General features: G+C 49.9%; 3 protein-coding genes across 3 annotated transcripts; 2 read left to right on the forward strand and 1 right to left on the reverse strand.

The window, feature by feature from the left end:
- The first annotated feature begins 267 nt into the window (after nucleotides 1-267).
- LOC124692425 (probable N6-adenosine-methyltransferase MT-A70-like) lies at nucleotides 268-10,172 on the forward strand. The gene is made up of 7 exons (XM_047225801.1): nucleotides 268-1,377; nucleotides 7,479-7,577; nucleotides 8,278-8,361; nucleotides 8,444-8,793; nucleotides 9,136-9,352; nucleotides 9,591-9,670; nucleotides 9,762-10,172. Exons 1-7 carry the CDS (start codon nucleotides 268-270, stop codon nucleotides 9,952-9,954), a joined length of 2,133 nt encoding a protein of 710 aa, XP_047081757.1. The 3' UTR covers nucleotides 9,955-10,172.
- Nucleotides 10,173-10,689: 517 nt separating this feature from the next.
- Nucleotides 10,690-12,400, forward strand: LOC124687403. The gene is made up of 3 exons (XM_047221187.1): nucleotides 10,690-10,803; nucleotides 10,913-11,045; nucleotides 12,151-12,400. The coding sequence occupies exons 1-3, from the start codon at nucleotides 10,690-10,692 to the stop codon at nucleotides 12,156-12,158; spliced, it is 255 nt and encodes an 84-aa protein (XP_047077143.1). The 3' UTR covers nucleotides 12,159-12,400.
- A 2,327-nt stretch (nucleotides 12,401-14,727) lies between these two features.
- Nucleotides 14,728-19,263, reverse strand: LOC124692426 (probable serine/threonine-protein kinase WNK4). The gene is made up of 7 exons (XM_047225802.1): nucleotides 18,683-19,263; nucleotides 18,255-18,292; nucleotides 17,177-17,404; nucleotides 16,874-17,094; nucleotides 16,169-16,326; nucleotides 15,699-16,089; nucleotides 14,728-15,626 (listed from the first exon to the last, which is right to left on the reverse strand). The coding sequence occupies exons 1-7, from the start codon at nucleotides 18,758-18,760 to the stop codon at nucleotides 14,902-14,904; spliced, it is 1,839 nt and encodes a 612-aa protein (XP_047081758.1). The 5' UTR covers nucleotides 18,761-19,263; the 3' UTR covers nucleotides 14,728-14,901.
- Between the last annotated feature and the right edge of the window lie 868 nt (nucleotides 19,264-20,131).

Genomic DNA, 20,131 nt, shown 5'->3' on the forward strand with positions numbered 1-20,131 from the left:
AGGAGTTTATCCTCCGGAGGATTCTCAGCAGCAGTGTCCTTTTTCAAAGGGAGAGAGTAGTTTTTACCATCACACAATTTAAACTTGGCGATCTTGACGGCCCACAAAGCCCTCTCAGCCGGCCTGGCCGCCTTTTATTTTTCTTGAGCGGTACCGGCCTGGGAGACGTGTCTGAGCATGACTTTGTAGCCCAGAATCACAGTTCGCAGCGAGCTCCATCCAAAATCTCCAACCCCTTCTCGCCGCCGTCGACCAAAGGGCAAAACAATGGGGACCAAGGCCGACGCAGCTCCCGGCGGCGGCGACGATCTCGCGGCCATGCGGGAGCAGTGCCGGAGCATGGAGGAGGCCATCACCTTCCGCCGCGACGCGCAGCTCGCCCTCGTCGGCTCCCTCCAGCGCCTCGTCCCGGACCTGGTGCCCACCCTCGACCGCTCCCTCCGCCTCGTCGCCGCCTTCAACGCCCGCCCCTTCGCCCCCACCCCGAACCCCAACGCCGCCGACCCGCAGAACCCCAGCAGCAACCTCAAGCCGCACCACCGCCGCGCCGCCCCCGACCCGGCCCGCTCCACCCGCCGCAAGACCTCCCCGGGCTCCTCCCCGGCCTCCTCCGCCCCCGCCCCCGGCGGCCTCGACGCCGTCCGCACCATGGTCGCCGTCTTCCTCCTCGAGCTCGTCCCCTTCGCCGAGACCGACGCCGCCGTGCTCGCGCGCCGCCTGCAGGCGGACACCTCCTCCGCCAGCGACGCCGAGCGGGCGGCTCTCGCGGACCTGGCCACGGAGCTCGGCGGCTCCGTGCCCGCCGCGGTCGCCCTCGCGCTCCGCCGCATCGCTGAGGACAGCGGCGGCGTGCAGATCGAGGAGGCCATGATTGGGGGCAAGCAGATGATGATGGTCTGGGCCATCGACCGGACCAAGCTCCTCAAAGAACTACCGGAGTCCACCACATTGTTGCCGCCCCAACCTCCACCCGCTCCTCAGCCAACCTCGTCGGAGACCGATACTAGCACTGCAATCGTGCCAAGACCACCACCACAGCAGCAGCAGCAGCAGCAGCAACAGCAGCAGGATATGTGGGCGCACTCAATGCCGCCGATGTTCCCACGGCCCAGGGGCATGCCAATGCCGGGGATGCAGAGGATGATGCCAGGGTTGATGCGTCCGTTCATGGCACCAAGCGGAGTTATCTCCATGGGCCCTGCTTCGGGGCCTATGCCTACTCAGCAGAACCAGAGGACCGAGGAGGAGGACCTCAAGGACCTTGAGGTGCTGCTCAGTAAAAAGACATATAAGGAGAAGCAGAACACCAAAACTGGGGAGGAGCTGCTGGATCTCATTCACAGGCCAACAGCAAAGGAGACTGCTGTTGCAGCAAAGGTTTGTTTTCACTCAACCTCCAGCTCCGGATATGTACTGTTGGTCTGTGTAGTTTGAGATGACTAAAAGTCTCACTATATTGTTAGTCATGGCCTCATGGGAGGAGCATTGCTCCAAATCAAGAGGTGGATCGTTTGGTTAATGCTAAGCAACAATACACAAGTACTAAACCAGTAAACCTCTGGAATAGTCTCAGTAGAATTTGAAACCATGGAATCCATAGAGAATGGCTAGTATATATAAAGTGTTCACAAGATTTCATACCAAGCCATCAAAGATTGCTTTTCTAGTCGTGTGATTGGGGATTAGGGAATATGACTAGAAGGCAGCAGCTAGTAAAGAATCATTACTTTGGTAGGCTAAGGCATTTGACAACACAAGAATTATTAATATCTGCACTTAGGAGGCAGTATGTTATGACCGGCCTGGTCTACCGCCGGAGGGGGCCCATTGGCCCAACCGGCCAAGCTTAGTTAGGGGCTTAGCCCAGTTAGCAGATTAGGGTTTCGCAGTTCTCTTATATATACAAGTTGTAATAGACTAAATCAATCAAGCAATAATCAGATATCATTATTGCCGACTCCCGCAGGAGTCGGCCTTCTCCCGTCCGCGCCGCCCAAGCCCTAGCCGCCGCCACCGCGTGCTCGCGACGGCGCCCTCGCCGCCGGCGCCGCCTTCCTCCCTCTCGCTCTCCGCACTTCCACCCCTACAATCTACGCCTCGCCTCGGTAGAACCCTAGTTTCTACCAATTTGGTATCAGAGACATCTACGATCATGTCTTCGGGCCAGACCACCGCCACCTCCGCCGCCGCCTCCGAGACGCCGCCGGCCTCCTCCGCCGCCGCGCAACTGCCGCCGCCCTCCACGGGCGCCGCGGCGCCTCGGCGATGTCGCCGCGCGCCGCCCTCCTCTCGCAGCGAGGAGCCGCCGACGGCCATCCGCGACCTCGCCACCGCCGTCCGGGGCATCCGCCCGTACCTCATCGGTCACGCGAGGGATGACTACGCCGGTCCTGTCGCCACCCCTCGCCGCATACCCGGCCGCGCCGACAGCCCTCCCCGGCCGGGGAGCGCCCACTCCGCCCCCGGCCTCACCGCCGCCGCCACCACGGGCGTCCCGGCCGCCGGCCCCCGGCCCGGGCCCCGCCTCGCTGCCCCGGGGGTGCCCATCCGGCCGGGTCCGGTTCCCCGCCATCGCCCTCCCGACTCCCGACGTGGGTGACCGCGACGGAGCCCCCGCCGATCCACTCGGCCGCACCGGCGCCATCCCCCGTCTACACCACCGCCGGGGACCCTCCGCGCCCGTCCTTCCCAGACCCGCCGCCCGCCCGCTTCGCCGAGCCGTCCGCTGGTCGCGCGGAGTACCCCGCCCGTGGCGCCACCGGCCTCGCTCCCCACGCTACGCCAAGCCGGGATTCGCCACATACGACGGCGTCGAGGACCCCTCAACCGGCTGCGAGCAGGTTCTTCCGGGGACAGCGTACCTCGGCTCGGACCGGACGTGGCTCGCCTCGTACCACCTCCCGCGGCGCCGCCCGTACGTGGTACTACTCCCTCGGAGCGAGGACGAGGGTGGCATGCCTCCATGGGACCGGTTCCGTGAGCTCGCCTTCTCCGCTTCGGCCCTCCGGTCCGCGGCAGCCGCTGGCGGAACTTGGGCGTTTGGCGTTCACCACCACGGTGCAGGACTTCGCCGACCGCTTCCGTGCCCTCGCATGCCATGCGCCCGGCGTGACGGGCCAGCAGCCGCGCCGAGCTCTTCATTGGCGGCCTCCCGGACCATATTCGCGTGGATGTCGAGCTACAGGCCCCGCGGGACCTCCAGACGGCGATGCACTACGCGCGCGCTTATGAGCGTCGCGCCCAGGCGGCTCAGCAGACGGCCCTGGCCCGCGGCAACCGCGCCGCCCGACCTCCTCCTCCGGCCGCGGCCGCCACCCGCCCCGCCCCACCTGGACCGACTGGCCCGGCCCCCGCAGCTACACGCACGTTCCGCCGCCTCACCCCGGCGGAGCGGCCTCGAACGCCGCCGCCCGGGACTCGCGTTCAACCGCGACGACCCATACACGCCCGGACACGTGTGCCCTCGCCTCTTCTACCCGGAGACCGTCGACGTAGAGGAGGGCGACCCGATGGCCGGGCCGGTTGCCGCGGCATCCGAGATGGCCGGCCGACCGACGCAGCCCCACGGCCTTCGTCGTGTCCCTCCACGCGCTCGCCGGCATCCGCCACGAGCGGACGATGTTGCTTCCGGTCACTATCCGTGGCGAGCCTCCGGTGGCGCTACCGGACACGGGGTCTACGCATAATTTCCTCCCCGCCGCCACTATGCGCCGCCTCGCGCCTGCGACCGACAGGCGGGGATACCCTCCGCGTGACCGTGGCCAACGGTGACCGCCTCCACCTGCCATGGGGTGGTCCGAAGACGTCCCCTTACCATCGGCGACGAGCACTTCGTCATCACGTGCGCCGGCATCGACTTGGGCTGCTTCGACTTCATCCTTGGCGTCGACTCTTCGCGGACGCTCGGACCCATCCTCCGGGACTTCGACGCCCCGACGATGACCTTCCGGCGCCGGGGACGCCACATTCGCCGGGAGGGTCTCGGAGGCACATCTCCCGCGCCGCAGCTCCGGCCTAGTCTCCGGGGCCGACGACGCCGACCACCCCTCCCCGACGCACCTCCCCGCAGCGAGCACGGCGACATCTTCGAGGAGCCGCAGGGCCTCGCCGCCCCCACGAGCATGTGACCATCGCATACACTTGCTCCCGGGATCGGCGCCAGTGGCGGTGCGCCCATACCGCTACCCCAGCCGCGTAAGGACGAGCCGGAGCGCCGCTGCGCGCTCATGTTGGCGGCGGGCATCATCGGGATCTCCACGTCCCCGTTCTCCGCGCCGGTGCTCTTGGTGCGCAAGTCGGATGGCACGTGGCGATTCTCGCATCGACTACCGCGCCCTCAACGCCCTCACGCTCAAGGACAAGTTCCCGATCCCGGTGGTTGACGAGCCGTTTGACGAGCTCCACGGCGCGAGGTTCTTCACCAAGCTCGACCTCCGCTCAGGCTATCATCGAGTGCGCATGCACCGGAGGACATCGCCAAGACGGCGTTCCGGACACACCATGGCCACTTCGAGTTCGTGGTGATGCCTTTCGGCCTCACCAACGCGCCCGCGACCTTCCGAGCCCCGATGAATGATGTGCTTCGCCCATACTTACGTCGTTTTGTGTTGGTTTTTTTCGATGATATCTTGATCTACAGCCGCATCATGGGCGGAGCACTCGCAAGCATGTCGCCATCGTCTTCAACGAGCTTCGAGCGCATCGACTTCACCTCAAGCGCTCGAAGTGCACGTTTGCGACGACCTCGGTGGCCTATCTCGGTCACGTCATCTCCGCCGACGGGGTGGCAATGGATGCGGACAAGGTGGCAGCGGTCGCCGCCTGGCCGACGCCGCGTTCACCACGCGCCCTCCGCGGGTTCCTGGGCCTCGCCGGCTACTACCGGAAGTTCATCCGGGATTTTGGCCTCATCGCCTCGCCGCTCACGCGCCTGCTGCGGCACGAGGCCTTCGCTTGGGACGACGAGGCTACCGCCGCCTTCGAGGCCCTCAAGGGGCCCCGACGACGGGCCCCGTTCTCCGCATGCCGGACTTCGACAAGCCGTTCATCGTCGACCGTGACGCCTCCGGGCGGGGTTCGGTGCCGTCCTTCACCAGGGTGACGGGCCGCTCGCCTACTTCAGCCGACCGTTTGCCGCACGCCACCTCAAGCTTGCGGCGTACGAGCAGGAACTCATTGGCTTGGTCCGGGCCGTCCCGCCACCGGCGCCCTACCTATGGGGGCGCTCGTTCCGCGTACGTACGGACCACTACGGCCTTAAGTTCCTCTTGGACCAGCGGCTGTCGACGGTGCCCCAGCACCAGTGGATCAGCAAGCTGTTTGGCTTCGACTTCACGGTGGAGTATCGTCCGGGGCGCCTCAACACGGTGGCCGACGCCCTGTCCCGCCGCGACGCCGATCCCGACGCCACTGAGGGAGACTCGGATGGACGCCTGCTCTGCATCCGCTCGGGTCCCTCCTTCATCCTCTTCGACCGCATCCGCCAGGCGACGGTGTCCGCGCCGGATGCCCAGCTTCTGCGGCAGCAGCTCGACGCGGGTGAGCTGGACGACCCTTGGCGCATCACCGACGGCCTTCTCCTCCACGGGCGCCGCGTGTTCGTCCCTCGACCATGATGACCTTCGCCATCAGGTGCTGCTCTTGGCGCACTCCGCCGGTCATGAGGGTGTCCAGAAGACCCTCCATCGTCTTCGCGCGGACTTCTACATCCCTGGCGATAGGGCCATGGTCCAGGATTGGGTGCGTTCGTGTGAGACGTGTCGGCCGCAACAAGACGGAGACTTTGCGTCCAGCCGGTGTCTTGCGGCCGCTTGACGTTCCTTCGCAGGTGTGGGCCGACATCTCCATGGACTTCATCGAGGGCCTTCCGAGGGTGGGCGGCAAGTCTGTCATCCTTACGGTGGTTGACCGCTTCTCCAAGTACGCCCACTTCATCGCGCTTGGCCATCCCTACACGGCGGCGTCTGTGGCCCGCGCCTTCTTCGACGGTATCGTCCGCCTACACGGGTTTCCCTCGTCCATCGTCTGTGATCGAGATCCGGTGTTCACGGGGCACGTGTGGCGGGACCTCTTCCGCATGGCTGGGGTCCAACTCCGGTTCAGCACGGCGTTCCATCCTCAGACGGACGGCCAGTCCGAGGTGGTCAATAAGGTGATCGCCATGTATTTGCGCTGTGTTACAGGTGATCGTCCTCGCGCTTGGGTGGCGTGCCACGCCATTCGAGGTGGTCTACGGTCGACCTCCACCACCTATCCTACCGGTGGATCCAGCGACAGCGCGGACGGAGGCAGCTGGCGAGCTCATCCGCGCTCGCGACGAGATGCTGGCCGAGGTGCGGCAGCCGTCTTGTCCAAGCTCAACGATGTCGCCAAGCACTACTATGACGGGCGACATCGGGAGGTTGAGTACGCGGTGGGTGACTGGGTGTGGCTTCGCCTGTTGCACCGCTCTCATCAGTCCCTCAACCCGCGTGCCAAGCGTAAACTTGGTCCGCGCTATGCGGGGCCCTTCATCATCGTCGAGCGGATTGGGACCATGGCGTACAGGCTTCGGCTGCCGGAGGGGCTCGCATTCACGACGTATTCCACGTGGGCCTGCTGAAGCCCTATCGCGGTGCCCCGCCGGTGGCCACTCCACCACTTCAGCCGACGGCCGAGGGTCGTCTGCTGCCCAGTCCGGCCAAGGTGCTCCGCGCTCAACTACGTCGTGATGTTTGGCACTTGTTGGTGCAGTGGGAGGGCCTTTCCGAGGAAGAGGCGACTTGGGAGCCCCGCGAGGAGTTCCAGCAGCATTACCCAGACTACCAGCTCGAGGACGAGCTGTTTGCGCAGGCGGGGAGAGATGTTATGACCGGCCTGGTCTACCGCCGGAGGGGGCCCATTGGCCCAACCGGCCAAGCTTAGTTAGGGGCTTAGCCCGGTTAGCGAGATTAGGGTTTCGCAGTTCTCTTATATATACAAGTTGTAATAGACTAAATCAATCAAGCAATAATCAGATATCATTATTGCCGACTCCCAGAGGAGTCGGCCTTCTCCCGTCCGCGCCGCCCAAGCCCTAGCCGCCGCCACCGCGTGCTCGCGACGGCGCCCTGCCGCCGGCGCCGCCTTCCTCCCTCTCGCTCTCCGCACTTCCACCCCTACAATCTACGCCCTCGCCTCGGTAGAACCCTAGTTTCTACCACAGTAGCTAGTAGAGAATTGAGACTTTGGTGGGCTAAGACATTGGGCAACACGAGTATTATTTGCTGCACTGGATAAATGTGAAAGACAAGCAAGATTGTTTTTTTTAGACATTTTCAGTATGATCTTCCTGAGTTCCTGTTGCCAACTTTCTGAAATCATTAATAGAGTAATTTTTACGCGTTAATTTGTTTTATGAGTGATACTAAATCATTCAGTCTGATTGGCATCTTCGGGCTTCCGTTGTTTAAGTGTCATCTAATTTTAGTTATCTACTAACCTTGCTTTTTATCTGGCAGTTCAAAACAAAGGGTGGTTCCCAGCTAAAGGAGTATTGCACAAATTTAACTAAAGAAGATTGCAGACGCCAATCTGGTTCCTTTGTGTCCTGTGCTAAGGTAATGTTATTACACTTGTTTTGCCTACTCAATGTTTACTTCCTGAGATTTTTTTAACCTACATGGCAGTTAACTGCCTTCAGAGTTCTGACTGGTTCTTTTAGGCGTATATATATCTTGTATATGTAACGCAATACTTCCTTACGTTTCTCAGGTTCCAGCTTGTCTAATGCATAAGGTCGCACATATTTTCCCTAGAATTATCTGATTCATCAACATATTATGTGAAATTTCTACTTTAGAGCTTCTCTAGGCTCAGTAAATTGAAACTGAACTGGAGTAGGTATAATCGTAGTTGGCATTCATTGCTCCAAATCCATGTCAGGACTCAAGGACAATCCTTTCGTCAGTTTCTTGTTAATGATTTGGAGAAGCAATTTAAATAATATAATGAAGTAAGTTAAATACTCCCTCTGATCCAAATTACTTGCTGCAGATTCACCATTTTACCTAAATCTGCGACAAGTAATTTGGATCAGAGGGAGTAGTTATTTTAACACATTTATATGAACCGGAAAATAATATGGTTGTTAAATATTTGTTGAATTGGGAGGTGCCAATATAGTACCATATATGTTTTTTACAATAAGATCTTCATATAAATTTTCTTGGTACTATGTTTGAACACTTTACTAGTTCAGTACATGTTCTATAGCTACTAATGACAATACGTGTCCAACTTTTATTTCATTCTGAACAGGTTCACTTTCGGCGTATTATTGCTCCACATACTGATACAAATCTAGGAGATTGCTCTTTTCTGGACACCTGCCGTCACACTAAGGTTGTCATAGAGGCATAAACCCTTTTATTAATACCTTCTCAAACACCCATTTTTTTTATCTTACATGTATCCTACATTGCAGACTTGCAAGTATGTCCACTACGAGCTTGATCAAACACCTGATATAGCTCCAATGATGGCTGGCGCCCTTGCTCCCCCTAGGCAAATAAAGCCCCATAGAGCTGAATATTGTTCAGAGATAGAGCTTGGAGAATCACAATGGATAAATTGTGACATTCGGAACTTCAGAATGGATATCTTGGGACAATTTGGTGTAATCATGGCTGACCCCCCGTGGGATATTCATATGGAACTGCCATATGGCACAATGGCAGACGATGAAATGAGGACTCTTAATGTTCCTGCTTTACAAACAGATGGTTTGATTTTCTTATGGGTCACTGGTCGTGCAATGGAACTTGGTCGGGAGTGGTAAGTTGTCAAACTTTTAACTTTTCTTCAGAAAAATTGCCAGGGGAGTAAAATCCTTTGCCATTGGGTGCCTTTTTTTTGTACTTCATAACACATATTTGACATTGTTTTCCATTCCAATGATATGTCTTGCCATTTGGTGGGTTTTCATTATGTTTCATACTTGTAACTCAACGGATGCTAGTTGGCAAAATTGGTATTCTGCACTTTATATATTGTTTTTATACTTTAGTGCCCACTATTCAGGATGCAATGTTATTTATTGGTTTGTGGTGATTTTGTTTTGTTTTGGAAAACAGTTGTTTTTCACTGATCCACTTGCACCTCTTTTTTATTCTTCAGTTTGGAGCTCTGGGGATACAAGCGTGTTGAGGAAATTATTTGGGTGAAGACCAATCAACTTCAACGCATTATCCGAACCGGCCGTACTGGCCATTGGTTGAATCACAGTAAAGAACATTGTCTTGTTGGAATAAAAGGGAGCCCCTTAGTGAACAGGAATATAGACACTGATGTTATTGTTGCTGAAGTGCGCGAAACAAGCAGAAAACCTGATGAGGTAATACACCCGCTCCAATGGTTCACACTAGCTTGTTCAGAACAAGTGCAACTATATTACTTACAAAAAACATGGCCTGGTTGTGTTTGTACCTAGAGATCCTTGCACAGATTTGCATCTCCTAATAATAAACATGCACATACTAATTTGAATTCTACAGCCGAAAATCTGTAGGTTTTATTTTCTTTTGATAGTTTTTTTCCCGAAAACACTGCTTCAAGTCTGTTATACTGTGCAGATGTACGCCATGCTAGAAAGGATAAGCCCAAGAACAAGGAAGCTCGAACTGTTTGCAAGGATGCATAATACACAATCTGGGTGCGCACTAGTTATTTCTCCCTCTCCAACCCATAGTTCTCTTATGCGCTCTACATATTGTGTACTTACCTTTTACCTTTTTTTTTGTCAGATGGCTTTCTCTCGGTAACCAGGTAAGTGGAACAAGGCTTGTGGATGAAGGGCTAAGGGCAAGGTACAAAGCTGCTTATCCTGATTTCGAAGTGCAGCCGCCATCACCTCCCAGAGCAAGCGCACCTACGGATGCTGATCAAAATACTCCATCACAGAAGCCCGCTGTATCAGATGGTGAGCGCCCAACCTGATGCTGGCACCTTCTGTGGTCCTGACTGTGCTTGACGTTGAGGAATCATCTCGCAAGGATCTACTGTTGTTTAACTAGTCTTTGTCACCTGTATCCTTTTTGTGTTGTAGTTGTAGAGAAGGAGCAAGTGTAATTCCTTCAGCGATACATTGGCAACATGCTTGCCCGTGTGGCTGTACACGCTCATCAGTCCAACTTCAATATACCTAAGTTCATATAGAATGAATTGCAGTTTTTTTTGTCTTTCTCTTCTTTGAGATCATTTTATATTGACTGAGAGTGCCCTTTGCATACGTGTTTGTTTGGTTGACCGCAAAGCTTAAGCTTTATAATGACATAAACATCTAACGATTTAATCTAAATTTCATATGAGTTCAGTTTTTTACATGAAAGTTCAACTTGAGTTGGCAGAGGAATGTTTGCACTTGGTCGTATATGACCTCACGTTGGAACGAAATAACATCAAACTTGACTTTTTTTTCTCTCTCAGAAAAACATCCCATGTTTTTTTTGAGACAAAAAAAAAAACATCCACATGTGATTCCCATGAGCCAACAATTCCCCATTTGATGGACGGGCCCACAATCTATGGGCTGAACTTCACATTAGTTGAAGTCCACTGCCGTCACGCCGGGCCCAAACCTAAAACGCCCCCAACTCCTCTGTCGTAGGGTTTAAGCGGCGGTGGTTTCAGCCGCCGACGACCGGCGGAAGCGACAGACAAGGGCGGCGAGCGATGGACTTCTGCCCGGCGTGCGGGATGCTGCTGCAGATCCAGCCGGCCACCGGCGGCCACCGCCTGCGCCTCTTCTGCCCCACCTGCCCGTACGTCTGCCCCATCAAAAACAAGGTTTGCCCGGAGTCTTTGCCGCCGCCACCCCAACTCCGCCTCCTTGCTCCCCTTGTTTCGTTTTATTCCGGTGCCTCGATTGAGTTAGTTTGACGCTCGTCTGGTGCAGATTGTGAAGAAGGCGAGGCTGGCTAAGAGGGAGGTGGAGTCCGCGGCATCTGCCCCCAAGACTGACGGTGAGGCCAAGCAGTCCGCCCCCAAGACTGAGGCTGAGCCCAAGCAATCCGCCCCCAAGACCGAGGGTGAGCTCTTCATCCTTTAGCTTAGCTATATATTGGGATAATCGATTGTTCTTTTTGCTCTATATTCAACTGGTTGCGTAAGTAGGGATTGCTGATTCTTCTACCGGTTTTATTCAGAAGTTTTATACAAACTGTTTTTTTTATTTAGAAATTTAGCATTCATTGTTCATTTTTGTTGCAAACTCCTTGGAATAATTGGTTCTCATGCTCAATTTGGCACCACTAAAGGGATTTTCTTCACGGTTCTTCTTTGGATGAATTATACTATATACTGAATAATTTACCAAAAGTTCAGTGTAGTTGTTTTGTTATGCAAATATAGCTTAGGAACTTTTTATTACTTAGAAACGTTTCCTGTGCACTATTGTTTTAAAGAGTATAGTTCACACCTAGCTTATTTGGAAGCATGATCCTGTTACCCCCATGGCTCAGGCAATTTTATACTTGTTTTTATACACAGTTGATGGTGTTGTGGGTGACCTGACTTGGGACATGGAACTCCCAAGTTGCGGGTCTATATCGTTAAAATTGAAGTGTTTCTCTCTAGACTAATAGTATGTAATCCCTCCCCGCAAATAAAAGCCATCCCCTGGGTGACAGACGCCATGGCATATATTTACTCATGCTACACTGGCATGTGGTGCGTTTGATTGGCACCTGACGACGACCATTGCTACTTATATTGCAGCCAGCCTAGCTGCCCATAGGCATGGCCACTCAAACAAATTGGTGTGGCAAACGAGCACTGTCGTGCCCGGTCCCTATACGCAATGTGTGCGTAAAGTCATTAAACTTGAGAGTAAATCACACCAACTGGTCCCCTTCAAGTAGAGCACTGTACTCTCAAGTTGCATATCGAGGCCACTGAACTGCTGTGGGTGCTACACTGCTACTACCTTGCTGGTTGTTACTGAGGTAGTGGCACACTGTAGATGGATCATGCACGCAATGACTTGCTTAATTCCTTCTCTCTCTTTTCGACTGTGATCTTAGATAATACTTTTTGTAAACATGGCTGACGTTGTACAAAATTACAATGTACCGACTACACACCAGTAGCCTTGGGTATTTGTTCTAATATACACATGATGAATTTGCTTTTCAGGTACATGATCAGATTGCCACAATGGAGAAACATACTTTTGACAGATGTAGGTACTATTAGGACCGTATCTACAAGTGTTCTGAAACTTCAAAGTATTAGACATGCGGACATGTAAAGCTTCTGCTAGTCAACTTATGATGTGACATATAACTTGTCAAAGGCCATCAATCTTCTGGAAAACAAAGTCATACATCTTGTTGTGCTGCTGTGGAGAATTTCCCTTCAATGTTAGTTTGGTCATTATACACGTTTTCTTATGTGGAACTGGATTTATTTTGGTGCTAGAGGTGTTCATTTGGTGTATTGAATTCCTATGCAACCACCATTGCCAAATTGATGCCACATTGGGTTTCCTGTCTGTCTTGCAACCTGAAGCATGTATGGGTTTGCAAGAATTTTGATCTTTCCGTTTCCTTTTTTTTAAAAATATTCGTATCACGATCTTACAAGTGCAGTGAATTTTGTAGTCTTCACAAAATTGGAACAAATTTGTACCTTCTAAAGGAGTCTGTAGGAAAGAGATTTCTGGAATAGAATATCAACTTCCAAGAGATACTGGGAATTGACGATCAAGGAAGATTGAATGTTTCAGCAACTATCGGATGCTGCAACTATTGGATGTTTTTGCCAAGCGATAGACGATTTGGGATCATGTCAACAACCTGATGAGGACATCCCTACTACACCACTACCTCCGTCATTGATAAATGAAGATGAACCTGCTGTGAAGCTCAAGTCCAATGAAGTTCGGATTGGACCAATTACAAGGACTCGTGCGAAGCTACTTAAACAACAGGTGAACTTGTTTCTAAACGGTACTTTGATTGATGAGAACTTTATACTGCCTAAGTCCTATTACTTATGTATCATCAGGTATCAAGAGGAGACGAGCATCGCACGAGGAGTAGAGGAGCAGCTGGACATGAAGACGGACGTCAAGATAGACGTGAAGCTGGACATGGAGCTGGACATGAAGATATCTCATGGACGCGCGAGGGAGGAGCGGGAGGCATGCGCGAGAGGAGAAGTCGACGTCCAGGCCGGTCCAGCACCCGGTTAGACCGGCCTCCAGACCGGCCAGCCCGGTCCCTGGCCCGGTTGACCGGGCGCCAACCGGACGCATCGTACCGGAGCCAAACCGGACGAAGTTTTGCGAACTTTCCGGTTGCCGCCCGGTTGACCGGATGCCAGACCGGCCGGCCCGGTCCCTGGCCCGGTTGACCGGATTCCAGACCGGATCCGTCCGAGTCTGTCTCGACCAGATCTATTCTGGGTCGGTTATTCTTGTATCTTTTCGACCAGAAGTCATCCCGGACGCCTATATAAGTCCCCAGGACGCCCCCTAGCTGCTTTAGACCACGTTTAAGATAAACCCTAGTTCTTAGTTGTTTGCTCTAGCAAAACTATTGAATCCCTACACCATATTGCTTGATATTGTGTAGACCCTGAAAAAGTCTTGTGTGTTCTGCTGTTCCATTGGGAATTAGACGGTTGCAACTTACCGCTTCGTGGTCGGCGGCTACGTGCGCAAGTGTGTGGAGTTGGGAATATCCTGCAGGGTTGAGAGCTGTTGCATTGGTGATAGGGACCAATCGAGAGATCTCGTTGCGTCATACAAGTTATCATCCACTACATCGTCGTGTTTCTCCGCTGCCATCACCCCCGTGATCATCATCACCACCGTTGCTTACTGAGAAGATCGGGCCACCCCATATCACAACCATTGCATTTTCGGCTGATGTGGAATTTGGGACCACTTGTTAATGACACGTAAAACAATAATGGGACAAATAAAAACACCCACAGGGATTAACCAACATGCAAAGATAACTGAATGTTTCATGCACAACTGCTCTCTTTGATTCGTACGCTAGAAAAACGTAAGATTGCAATGACATACCCACTCAAGTCTTAAATGAATTGCATAAAAGTTTGTTTGATTACATCACAGAAAAAGCAAAAGATTCTAAAAAAGAGGTTGGAATGGATATTAGATTTCCTATGAAATCTAGTGCAAAAGATTCCTTTAAAAAAAATCCTATGTAATCCTACAAATCAAACAACCATCGTAGAAAAAATTCTTTAAAATTTATATCCTACAAAATTCCTATGCAAATCGTTTGAATCAAGAGGCCCCAAAACTATGAAATAGTTAGGAAATTACTCCAAAGCTAAAACCTTCTACAGCCGTATGGGTATGGCACCAACCATTGCATTTGGGAAGACCCATTAATAATGCTAGGAAATAGGAATAACCAAAATTCACATTAGAGCTCAGGCTACATAGAGCCTTTTATTTTTCAAAATCTGAAAACACGAATTTGAAGTTTCAAAAATTTCTGGAAAAAGTTATATAGATAATAATGTACTTAGATTTTGGGCTTAACTACTTTAGATGTCAGAGTTTTGTCATTTTTGTGCTGCCCCAAATACTGGGTATTTTAAGTTGAGATTTTCTCATGTTGGTAGATTACATTATTTCCTATATCTAGAATTTTTGGAATTTTGAAAAGCTGTTTCTTGAATTGTTAAAAAAGGGCTACATGGAGCCCTGTGCTCCAAACGTCCGCACTCGAATATTCAAAGCTATCTAAACAACTTCACAACAGTCCAATCTACATTAATGCCAACATTTCCTACTAATTATTAGAACCTACATCTATACGAGGCAAAAAAAAAAAAAGTTGTAGAACATGAGGAAGTAACATCTGAACATTTTTATGAAGTTCAGATGAGACAAAATACTTGAATTTAACCATCATTATCTGGTAACAACTTTTCCTGGCCTCCTTCCATTGCTTCTTCCCGTATCTTTGCTATTTCATCAAACCAATGCTTGTACTGGTCTTCAATAAAATCAAAATCCCCAGTTGGCGCATCTTGACTATCAGTAATGGAAATTGAAGAGCAACCACTTAACAGCTCCGAACCAGGTGATGCTTCACCTATTTGGAAAATTGAAATGTTCCTTGACCCGTCACCTAATACATGCGTACGGTCTAGTTTAACCATTCCCTCTTTGTACCCACCACAATGCATAGTCCCAGTGTCATCGGTCTCATCATAACTTGGACTTCCAGAACTCCCAACAAGCTGCACAGAAAGGTCCGACCCTTCAGAGCCCTTTGGTCCCCTTAGGTTAGTTGCACTTGATACAGAATCAAGATAGTTACTCGATAATGGACCGGTATCTTCAGAATGCATCATACTCTGAACTAGCACATAACCAGGTGCCATCGCTGGCAGGTTCTGTTGGGAGATAATTGCTTGATCGCTTTCACCTCTTTTAGATTCCATATATGGACTTACTGCTGGTTTCCATTCAGGAACAAGATTTACTATCAAAAGGTCAATAAAATCAGCAATGAAAGTAACATCGCAGTCCGCTAACTCCAACTGTTCAACCATTTCAGAAGCAACAGACATAGCCGTGTCAGATTCCAGGTAGAAGAGGAAATGAATATTCCTTGCTTGCCCTGCAAAAGAGAAGGTGACGATGTATAGAAAAACAGCAACCTGAGTTCCAAACAATAAAACATCAGACCTACCACACAAATCAGCAATTCGCAGAACCAGTGAGACTGAACTGTCATCAAGTTTCTCGCCCTTCAGATTTAGTTCTGTGTTTCTGTTAGTTCTGGTGAACTCCAACACAGATGTATGTGGAGCAATAAGAACATTTTTCTTGCATGGGCTAGCACATATTGATTCGCGAGTGTCAACGTCCATGTGCAAAGAATCCAGAGAGATTTCTACTGCTTTGGGTGTTGATGACGGAACCATAGTGTCAACAAAGCTATTTTCCTTATTGGCGCAAAGAAATGGGTCTTGCAATAGTTCTTTTGCAGACAACCTCTGAGAAGCAGGAACTAAACATTTCTCAATGAAATGCTTCACTTCAGGATTTGCAATTTTAGACAGGGTAGCCGGTTTCACACCCTAAACATCAGGGGCAGTAATTTAGACAGGATGTTGGGTTAAAGCAAAACTCAACAAAAATAAATCAAGACACACTTGCCTTGGATACTTTCTTAAAGATTTGAGCTGGATTTTTACATTCACAGTAGGGATACTCAAGTGTGAACATCTCCAACATGCACATACCGAATGAGTAGATATCAACCAGTTCATCATAATTCTCATCATATAGCTCAGGTGCCATGAATTCAGGAGTGCCTGCCAAAAGAAAGATAAGTTCTCATGTTGTAGGGGTATATCAGGTGCGATGCAAAATTTTGTAGAGAGAATGGGTTAAGCTTAAGAACAGGCTGCTAGAAATCCACAGCCAAATAACATGTCTAACTGAGAAAAACAGATGCCAACTTGGTTTTCGTAATTCATACAGCACCCACGTTCTGTAGAAGATACTGTAAGAGTAGCACAAGATCAACATGTGATTAAGACCATGGTTTACAGGGGTATAAGGATAGGTTATTACAGTTATGCAAGAGAATAATTCAAGACCATAGGTGCAAGTTGATTTCAAAAGAAACCACATCAGTTAATGGAAACTTCAGACCATAATTTGGCCACGTTGAGTACTTGAGATCGTAAGACACGAGGTTTAAATACGCACAAGTCAAGTCAGGTCATTAGCTACTTCTTGGCTGTGGATGGGGGCAAAACTTAACACGGTCACAAAGTTGTCTCACCAGATCAAAGGCTCATAACATATTTGTTTGGAAATAACATAGGAAACAACAAACAGCCAAAAGATTATTACCAATAACACTTCTTGCTTTAGGCGTTTGCATAACTGTAGCTAGCCCAAGATCTCCAATCTTAACTTCTCCATGATTGCCATTAACAAAAATATTATCACACTTCAGGTCTCTGTGGATAACAGGAGGTTGTTGGCTGTGCAGGTAGTCTAATCCATGAAGAATCTGTCTTGCCCAATTCTTTATCGCCTTCAAATCAACGCGTGGATGCTTCCGACGGTAACTAGAGACGCAAAGTTGTAACAGTGTCATTCCTCAATAAGCATGGAAGTAGCAGAAGATCATGGTTGTCAATCGTTACTTACTGCCTAAGACTTCCAGATGTGAACAACTCCGTAATAACATTAATTGTCTTCTTTTGATCATCAACCCAGTAGTTGTAGAACTTCATTACATTTTCATGCTTGAGGGATTTCAGTAGATGAACTTCTGAGTACAGTCTCTCAAGATTATCTGGACACTGCATCACCTCATCTATGTTGACTTGATTCCATGCAACTTCGATACCTTCAGCCTCATCAAATGCCTTGTAACTAAACCGAAATTAAGAAAGAAACGCAAGTTACAACAGGCCTATGTACGAGTCCGGAGGGCTTTGTAGATAAGTAGAACAGAAAAATAAGTAAATGTAGCATTACAATTGTGCAGTTATTTTGTTCAATATCAATATATTCACTTGAAGCCGCTACAGTGTCCAAAATATTTTAGAGAGACTACATCTATCTAAAATGATGATAGTACCCTCGGTCCAAATAACTTCCAAACCAAAGGTTGATCAGTAGTTTTCTGCTCGGTCTATATTATCTCCTATGTGGCTATGTAGTCGTTTGGCACCAATGGTTACAAAATGGCTGGCAGGAGGCCAGAAAATGAGATTCAGTCTATATTATCTCCTATGTACTCGTTTGGCACATATGGTTACAAAATGGCTGCCAGGAGGCCAGAAAATGATTGAGAACTACTACATTACTAGAAATAACATGATTGAGAACTTTCTGGTTGTTTTAATCAAAGTAAAACAGCAACAAACGATTCATGTAGCTATGGCTAGTAGCTACAAGCCTACAATTGAGCATGTGCATTAGTAAAATATTAATAACTGTAACACCTCCATATAAAACGGAATGACATTATAAATTGCGAACAATACACATTATGGTGATAATGACTGAATCAACATCTTGTTAAATGTGACAAAATAAATTATCTTAGTAGAAGCTATTGATTATTTCGATGTGTTAACAACACTATTTCATAATGGTTAATGCCAATCTTTTTCAGTTTGTGAATAGAAATGAGATGGCCGATTGCGAACCGTAATCAAAAGAGTTCTCATTGATAAAGAAACATGAAGTGAAAAAAAATATGACGATGAGGGCATACACAGTCTTGAAAGCTCCTCTTCCCAAGACCTCATTGTACTGCACCAAGGAAAAGTAATTCAGATAATACAGCAGGCAGAGATTGGTTTGTTGATCATTTTATAAACGCCTTTATGCGCTAAATTTTTAAAATGAAAAGACTGATTGGCAACATTTTCATAGTGCATATGTTGATATAGTTCTGAACTTCCAATCCAACTTTTAATTACTAACTATTTGGCAGTGTGTCCAAATCCACCAACAGACTAGCATGAAGCAACAATAATACTGAAAATATATGTTTTGCATAACGGACTGTAAACATGAAAATTCATACTACATGCACAATTTCACTCCAAGCTAAATAAACTACAGTAGCATGTACCAATTAAATAAATCGAAGTGCAAGAGAGATCAATCAGAAAATAAATCAACTAGAGGAAAACATACGCGCATGTATCGCCCGGTCGGATCCACCTCCACGTATTCAGCATCGGCCGCCTCATCCCGATCACCAAACACTTCCATTTCGGATCACCCTCACACAGAAACGAATCTACAGACGCACCAGCAGACAGGAACCGGAAAGAAACGGAAAACAAGATCGCAGGAGAAAGCTGGACGGAGCGCCTGCTATGCACAGCAGGCCGCCTGTCTGGAAGGGGATGACGGCGCGTCCAGGGCCGGACATTCAGTGAAGGGCTCGGAGAACGGCGCGTATGAAGGCCGCATTCGACGGGGGCGGCTGCCCAGCGACGTCAGATTTACCCGGCCCACGACAGCCATGGCCCGGCAACCGGCAGATGGAACGCTCCCGGGGCTGCACCTCATTCTCCGACGGTCGGCCTCCTCCCGGCGGCGTGTGCAGAACCCATCATGGCGGCTTCCCCGATGCAGCGCTAGGGATAAGGGGAGGCGGAGGCGGCGGCGGCCATGGAAGGTGGGATTGGATGAGCGATTTAGTTGCGCAGAGATGTCCGAGGATGGAGGCGAGGAGGAATAAGAGGGAGGTTGGTGGTGGTGAGGAGGAAAATGTGGGAAGAGGAGAAATAGCAACTGCTCGGTTAGGATGGCAGAGCTTTCTGTTTTTTCGGCCGATGCAAAACACAAAAGAGGAGATTAAAACAAAAGGATTAGATTGTTTTTTGAGAAACAAAAGAGGAGATATTGATTTTTCAAACTTTGACAATTTTCAAACGAAATTTCGAAAATGTGATATGAGTTCTGCCTTCATTTGTTTTTCATGTAGATTAGCTGTATGCATATGCACTCATGGAAATTACAGCAAATTGTGTGCACTATCAGCTAATCCAGATTTATCACTTCCTCCTTTCTTAAATATAAGCTATACAGTTTTTGGCACGGAAATTAAAAAACGCATATTAAGATAAAATTACACCAGGTTTGGGCGGGATTACCCCTATACATTTGACATGAGAAAATAGAGGACTTTCCATAAGATAAGAAAATATAATCAAATTCTTAAAAAAATTACATACAAATGGTGTGTGGCACTAAAGACTATATTCTAGAATTTTTCTTGACTTATATTCAGGAACGGAGGGAACAGTACAACAAGTATAAACACAAAAAGTATATCATTTATCTAGAATAAATACACACTAGAACTTTCCGTGTTGACCGGCTCGAAATCTCTATCGCAAAGCCAACAACATTTGAGTTTGCGGGTCATCACCTCATGATCATGGTAAGGTTTGTGGGTGCATAATTGTTTTGTGTACCTCTTGATTTCACCCTTACCTTGCATTATTCAAGCCCTCCTCACTGATGGGGGTTGAGGGCGGGCGAGCTCCGACGGTCTCCTATGCGCAAGACGGGTCGTCAATGGGGCGGCGCATGTGGAGCATGGGTGGTGGCGGAGGTCTTTCACGACGACGC

Source organism: Lolium rigidum, chromosome 2 (genome assembly GCF_022539505.1).
Source record: "Lolium rigidum isolate FL_2022 chromosome 2, APGP_CSIRO_Lrig_0.1, whole genome shotgun sequence".
Classification (NCBI taxonomy): Eukaryota; Viridiplantae; Streptophyta; class Magnoliopsida; order Poales; family Poaceae; genus Lolium; species Lolium rigidum.

What these genes read in the sequence shown, in the direction of transcription:
- LOC124692425 (XM_047225801.1), top strand. Translation starts at nt 268, where the DNA reads ATGGGGACCAAGGCCGACGCAGCTCCCGGCGGCGGCGACGATCTCGCG. An exon ending in AGACTGCTGTTGCAGCAAAG is followed by an intron (nt 1,378 to 7,478) that starts GTTTGTTTTCAC and finishes TTTATCTGGCAG; the next exon opens with TTCAAAACAAAGGGTGGTTC. An exon ending in ATGCATAATACACAATCTGG is followed by an intron (nt 9,671 to 9,761) that starts GTGCGCACTAGT and finishes TTTTTTTGTCAG; the next exon opens with ATGGCTTTCTCTCGGTAACC.
- LOC124687403 (XM_047221187.1), top strand. Translation starts at nt 10,690, where the DNA reads ATGGACTTCTGCCCGGCGTGCGGGATGCTGCTGCAGATCCAGCCGGCC. An exon ending in TCTGCCCCATCAAAAACAAG is followed by an intron (nt 10,804 to 10,912) that starts GTTTGCCCGGAG and finishes CGTCTGGTGCAG; the next exon opens with ATTGTGAAGAAGGCGAGGCT.
- LOC124692426 (XM_047225802.1), bottom strand. Translation starts at nt 18,760, where the DNA reads ATGGAAGTGTTTGGTGATCGGGATGAGGCGGCCGATGCTGAATACGTG. An exon ending in CGACCGGGCGATACATGCGC is followed by an intron (nt 18,293 to 18,682) that starts GTATGTTTTCCT and finishes TCCTTGGTGCAG; the next exon opens with TACAATGAGGTCTTGGGAAG. An exon ending in TAAAGCAAGAAGTGTTATTG is followed by an intron (nt 16,327 to 16,873) that starts GTAATAATCTTT and finishes TTCTTTTGGCAG; the next exon opens with GCACTCCTGAATTCATGGCA.